This window comes from Octodon degus, unplaced genomic scaffold (assembly GCF_000260255.1).
Source record: "Octodon degus isolate 3935 unplaced genomic scaffold, OctDeg1.0 scaffold00212, whole genome shotgun sequence".
Lineage (NCBI taxonomy): Eukaryota > Metazoa > Chordata > Mammalia > Rodentia > Octodontidae > Octodon > Octodon degus.
Window position 1 is genome coordinate 3,837,075 of NW_004524788.1, and position 6,920 is coordinate 3,843,994.

The 6,920-nt window shown below is 36.4% G+C and overlaps 1 protein-coding gene across 1 annotated transcript in view; it reads left to right on the top strand.

Annotated features, from left to right (window-relative positions):
- Nucleotides 1–6,920, top strand: part of Fbxw11 (F-box and WD repeat domain containing 11) — a 165,103-nt gene that overhangs the window by 149,847 nt on the left and 8,336 nt on the right. The window contains exons 12-13 of the mRNA XM_023705048.1: nucleotides 3,344–3,422; nucleotides 5,671–5,857. Of these exons, the coding sequence (XP_023560816.1) occupies nucleotides 3,344–3,422; nucleotides 5,671–5,832 (241 nt within the window). The 3' untranslated portion in view covers nucleotides 5,833–5,857. The remainder of the gene's footprint in view (nucleotides 1–3,343; nucleotides 3,423–5,670; nucleotides 5,858–6,920) is intronic.

Below are 6,920 nucleotides of genomic sequence, written 5' to 3' on the forward strand. Positions count from 1 at the left end.
TTTTTTTTGCAGAACTGGGGATTGAACTCAGGTTCTTGCACTTGCCAGGGAAGTGCTTACTCCACTGAGCCATTTCCCCGGCCCCACCTTTCTATTTTGAGAATTTTAATTATATGAATATAAGTTTCTTGGTTTTGACACAGTGAACTATTATGACTGATCTGTAAATTCTTTCTTAATTTTTATTTTGGACAATTTCTATTGTTATATTCACTTATGTTTGTAAAGAATTTATTTTCAATTTGCAATCTATTAAACAATTAAAATAAAAAAAGATGAATGATACTCATGTCATTTGCCAAAAGAAATGGGTTGGCCTTCATTCTACAGGAAAATGAAGTGAAGTAAGTCAGACACAGAATGTGAAAGGTCATATGCTTCCCCTTCTATGAGAAATCAAAAATATAAATTAGGGAATAAAATACAGGAGGAGTGCTTTAAAAAAAGAAAGCCTGACTTTTTGAAGATGAGGAAGACAAATAGGGTAAGGACAGAAGGGAGAGAATGATGGGGGAAAGGTATCAAAATGCTCAATATGTGATATCTAAGTCTATCAATTGCACAGAATGAAACTAAGGCTTCTGTGTTGCAAAATATACCAATTTAAAAATTCCCAAATGAATACCACTGTTGGGAATGTCTGTTTCAAAGGTATCCTCAGTTAATTGCCAGAATGTCTTAGGCAGAATCAAACCAGAACTTGTGGGAAATCATTAATATGGAGGCACATTTTATTATGACTTTGGTTTTTAAACAGAAATGAAGAGATAGAGAAATGCTGTCAAAACAAAGGCTGGAATCAATATGAAGAAATATTCCTCTGGACTCTAGAAGCTAATGTGGACATGAAACAAGCTGGTTTGAAACCAGCTAAAGACTTTGCTTGAAGAAAATGCCTGACTGGGCATTTGTCACTAAAAATGCCCACCATAGCTCACACTGGACTGAAGATGTATAAGTATTTGGGAACAGAAGAAAAGCCGTATGAATCTAATGAGCATGGCAGAACCTGCAGTGAGTTCCACTCCTTTCAGAAGGATGCAAGGACAAAGACTGGAGAGAAACCCTATGAATATTTTCAATGTGGGAAATCTTCTCATCTTAGGGAAAGAACTCACCTTAGAGAGAAGACCTTGGTATATAAGGAAAACATAAAAGTCTCCAGCACACCCAATAATGCTCAGATCCATGAAAGAAACCACAATGAAGAGAATCCCTACATATGTAAGCAGTGTGGGAAAGCTTTTAGTACGCAAAGTTATTGTAAAATACATGAAAGAATTCACACTGGGGAGAAACCTTAAGTGTGTAAGCATTGTGGGAAAGCTTTTAGTAAACAGCATTATTGTAAAATACAAGAAAAAAAATCTACATAGAGAAAATTTTATGTATGTAAACAATATGGAAAAGCTTTTAGTAAACACGAGTATTGTAAAATATGTACGAAAACTCACACTGTGGATAAACTCTGTATGTATGTAAGCAATATTGAAAAGCTTTTAGTATACACCATTATTGTAAAATATATGAAAGAATTCACACTGGAGAGAAGCCCTATATATATTTTTTACGTAATGTACACAAACTTTAGTACATAAGGTTATTATAAAATACAAGCAAGAACTCAGACTTAGCATTAATTTTATATATTGAAGCAATATGAGAAAGCTTTCCGCATATATAGTGTTTGCCCAACACATGCGAGAACTCATAATGGAGAGGAACCATACTATGTAAGCAATGTGGGAATGCTATCAGTACACACATGCATTATCAAATACATGACAGAATAGGTCTGTACTACATAAGTGAATTTGAGGCCAGCCTGCATTACATACTAAGACCCTGTCTCAGAAAAAATAAAATACACGACATAAGTCTCACTGAGGAGAAACTTTACATGTGTAAGTCTAATTTGAAAATGGTGTGAAAATTTTTCATATACTGGAGACCTGTAGGAATAATACAAAAATCTTGCTGTCAGTATTTCTGCATAAAATTTCCAATAAACATACACATCATGTGCTTTTCAGTAAATCACTTAAATATCTGAATTATGTTTCTGCAGTATTTAGCATAAAAATATTGAGTTGACATAATTGGGTATTTTTATGTCCTTGAGCTTAATACATAGTGTCTTATAATTAAGCATGGTAAATTTAAATGCATTTTTTACTTTTTTTTCCCAGAACTGGGGATTGAACTCAGGCCCTTGTGCTTGCCAGGCAAGCGCTTATTCCACTGAGCCATCTCCCGGGCCTCTCATTTTTTACTTGTTTATTTATTTATTTATTTATTTATGGAACTGGGGATTGAACTCAGGCTGTTGTGCTTGTCAGGGAAGCGCTTATTCCACCGAGCCATCTCCCCGGCCCCAAGAGTGCTATATTTTAAATAGCTCTGGGTATTCCAGATCTCATGCTAGGTACTTAGTTTGTGGGAAGGTGGATGGCAGGTATTACTATACCAGTTGATCAAGGGAGGACATCCCCCAGGAAATGAAGTTAATCTTGCCCCAAATCACACAGTAGCAGAGCTTCTCTAGTTTCTAAGTTTAGGTTTTAATCATTGTAAACTTAGGAAGTAACGTTGGCTTTAGTTCTTTGTCTTAACTTTAAATACCAGATGTTAAGTAACAAATTTCTTATCTTCCCCCTTTGGGCAATTGAACAAATCCTCTGAAACACCTCATCACTTTTTAAATGAGCAAATGACAGTTGTAAATCTTTCAAAATGACCGTTGGTCTATTACACTTATTACTAACTTTTCGAACTTGCTTCCTTTGTAGGAAGATAGTCTTGGAATTTCACACAGAACATTAGCTTCTGTCAGTGGTACCAACTTAGTTCTACAGAGCCTCCTGATTATTGAATTTATTGATACAGATTATCAAGTCAGGAAGTGCATTTAGATATAACCTAAAGTTATTTCCTTATCTCCTTTAAAATAATAATTCTTTAAATTGTTGCAATTTGGAGAATGTTTAGGTTCTTAGCTTTTTCAAAATCAAATCTCTTTGGTTCAAAACTTGTAAAAAGGTAAGCTTGTTGAGCTGAGTGTGGTAGCACATGCTTATAATCCAGCACTCCTGAGGTGGAGGCAGGAAGGTTACCATGAAGTGAAGGCCAGCCTGGCTACATAGTGAGTTCAAGGCTAGCCTGTACTGCAAATCATGACTCTGTCTCAAAAAACCAAACCAAAACAAACAACAGTGAAAGAAAGGTTGTTGTCTACTAGTTTTATAATCAATAGTCCAGTGTATTCCTTTTGGCCCAAAGATGTATTTGGCAATATATAAAATGTTAACTTTTTAACTAATCACAGTTTCATTTTTCTTCCTAGGAAAATTAAAGTTTGGGACTTGCAAGCTGCTCTTGACCCTCGAGCCCCAGCAAGCACATTGTGTTTGCGCACGTTGGTGGTATGTAATCCATTAGAACAGGAGCTGGTGCCTGGGCCATAGGGTGGCCCTTTGGAGACAGCCCAGCCTCAGTAATACAGGAGAACTGTGGATCTCACGTGCGCCTTTAGGGAAATTGACTTAAAGTTTGGTTAGCCAAATTCAGGGAATGCTTGACATTATATTACCCTGAGCTCTTAGATGTGAGTGCAGGTTTCTTCTTTGGTAGGTGAACTGGTGTTCTGATAGAGCATACAGTGTTTCTTTCCTTTCTTCCTTAGGAGAGTTCTTAATATGAGTATCAATGACTATGTTGGTGATGGCAGACTTTTTAGAACTTCTAATGATTCAGTCTACTGTGTCATAGGTTTACCACCACTGGACTGTGTTATGTTTTTAATAATAGCACATTTATGTGTTAAGGTAGTATTTTTCCTAATCTTTTTTTTTTTTTTTTGCCTTGTACATGTTAGGCAGGTTCTACCAGTGAGCTGCGTCTCTAACCCTTTTTAGTTTTTGGGACAGGGTCTCACTGTTGTCCAGAGTGGTCTTGAACTTGCAGTCTTTTTGACTAGTCTCCTGAGTAGCTGGGATTGTATGTATGTACCACCACCTTAGCTCTCAATATTTACTCTGTGGATTATTGCTTTACCAATAGGAATAGTTTTTCTTTTTCTTCTCTTTTTTTTAGTGTATTTGGTACAGGGTCTCACTGTATAGATTAGACTCATAGTGATCCCCCTGTCTCAGCCTTTCTAGTGCTGGGGTATAGGCATGTGCCACCATGCCCAGTTTCGGTGGCCGGCACGGCACTGCACAGAGGCTGTCACCACATGCGGTGCCAGGGGTCGAACCTGGGTTCTTACACTTGCCAGGCAGAAATGCTTTTTTTTTAATTTCTAAATTTTATGTTGAGTTAAAGAGTCATTATATATTTTATGAGGTAAAATGTGATGTTTTGATTTATGTATACATGATAGGAAGAGTTAGCTGTGCAAATGAACATACATATCACTGCACCAGTTTATTTGTTTATTATTGGTGAGAACATTAAAAGTGTGTTCATTTAGTGATTCTGAAACATACATTATTATTAACTGAGGTTCCTGTGCAGTGTAAAAGATCATTAAAACTGAATCCCTTATTCATAAAGTCCAGCTGAAACTATACCATCGGATCAACATCATCACCCCCACTCCAACCAGCTTTCTATTCCCTATTTCTATGAGACTGGCTTTTTAAGATTCTGATACATAACTGAGATCAACATTTGGCTTTCTGTGCCTGGCTTATTTCACTTGGTATAGTGTCCTCCAGATCCACCCATGTCAATGCAAATGACATGGTTTCTTGTTTAAGACTACATAAATATTTCATTTTTACATGTTAAGGATATTTGAACAACTTTACTAAGCTGATTACTTCTAGTAAAGTTGATTCTATTGTATTTTTGAGGAAACAGACATCTAAATATAGTGATAGATTTTTGTCCTTTGTCTCTGTTTCTTTACTTCTTGTTTTGACCAGATCATGCAGAATTATGGTTAGGGTCATTTTGGTTTTCTTCATGATTTTAATGGTAATGTTTCACAGTGAACTTTGGTATTGGCTATGATTTGAGACAGATATTCTTAGTCATGCTAGAAAAACAAACCTGGCTTTCTGGTTTTAATTTATACTGTATATCAGCAATGGTGTTTGGCTGGCCAGATAGCTCAGCAGACTTAAAGCACCTGCTGAGGCAGGTGCAGCAGCCTGGGTTTAATCCCTGGCGTGCCATGCTGGCCGCACCCCTGGGGTGCACTGAGATGTCAGTTGAGACTGGGCATGGTGGCACATGCCTGTAATGCCAGCTTTTGAGAGGCTGAAAGCAGGAGAATCACTATGAGTCAGATCTATGCAGTGAGACCCTGTAGACCCTGTATTAAAATACAAAAAAAAAAAAAAAAAAAACCCAACCAATCAAAGAAAAACAATGGTGTTAAATGTTGTTTACCTTAGAATTTTAGGGCCTGTTGTGAGATGCTCACATTTTTCTTTAACATGTTAATGGGCCAGAATCTACAATTCAAAATTTAAGAAAAGAAAAATCTAGAAGAAAAAATAGAAGAACTTATTCTTAGGTTAAAGGCCAGAGCTTAGTAAGCCTTGGAAAATTATTTACGAAGCCTAGAAGAGTGGCTCTGTTTTCATTTTGTGCTGAATTTTCACTGTGAGATGTGAGGAACTGTAAAGATCTTATTTTAGTTATTACTGTTCTACTTTGTAGGAACATTCTGGTCGTGTGTTTCGGCTGCAGTTTGATGAGTTTCAGATCATTAGCAGCTCCCATGATGACACTATTTTGATTTGGGATTTCTTAAATGTGCCTCCCAGTGCTCAGAATGAGACACGTTCTCCCTCCAGAACATACACTTACATCTCCAGATAACAGTCTGCACTTTTACCCTTTCCAGGTGAGTATTCTTAATTTGCTAACTGAATTCTTTTTCCCTTTGGGCAAATTTTGTGATTTGGGTTCCCCTGTGACATGAACTAAGCTATCTTTTAGAACTAGAGTTCTAATATAAAGCAAGGTCTGGATAGTCACATCCAATATAAGGTCTATAGTTGGAATCCTGGATATATAGATTTCTTTGTTGATTACTGGTGAATGTGGTTCCTGTTTTTAAAGCATACTTTCCTAAATGGTTTTCCCAGTCATATCAATTTAGCACCAGTAAAATCTTTTGAAATTTATTTTGGCACATGAGAATGTCCTTTTTTCTCTTTCTTTTCTTTCAGTTCTTTAAGTTAAAAAACAAAAACTACAATTCCACCACCAAGAATACACTCAAAATCTCTTCCTTTGACTGCCATAGTCCACCTGTCACTACCATTGTGTGAAGGATGCATCAGAAATAGCAGTTTGCTTGGAGGGTCCCTACCGTGCTCTCATAGATGAGGCTCAATCTAGTGGTAGCCTAAGAAGCAAGGCCTTGCTCTAAGCCACTAGAACCATTGAGGATGGAATGATTTGACTGCTACTCTTAAAAGCGTGATTATTCTAGGTCCTTTAGGGTTTTTTAATTTTTATTTTTTTCCCCATAATTTTATTAAGAAACAAATAGCAATGAGACAGTTTCAAATCAAATTGGTAGGACATTTTCAATGATTAACACATTGCATACATTCTTCATAGTGGTTAATTGCTGTATAAGATGCGAACATGATATCCTATTTACAAACACGATTAGAACAAATCCCTGTATTTATTCAGAGAATATAACTATATATCTATCCTAACCACTTTGAATACACAGATACAAAATGAACATTCATCTGTATCCCCTTTTTTTGTTAAGTTCCATTATTTGAATATTATAGGTGTGTAAACTCAGCAAAATATTCTAAAAGAGTCCAGTAGCCCATAATAGTTTTGGGTCTTCCGCTTCACTGGCAATGTCAGAAATTGTTGACTTGAGTTCCCTACAGCTCAACATAACAGCATGGCTTTACTTCTTATATTTCGTTTTTATA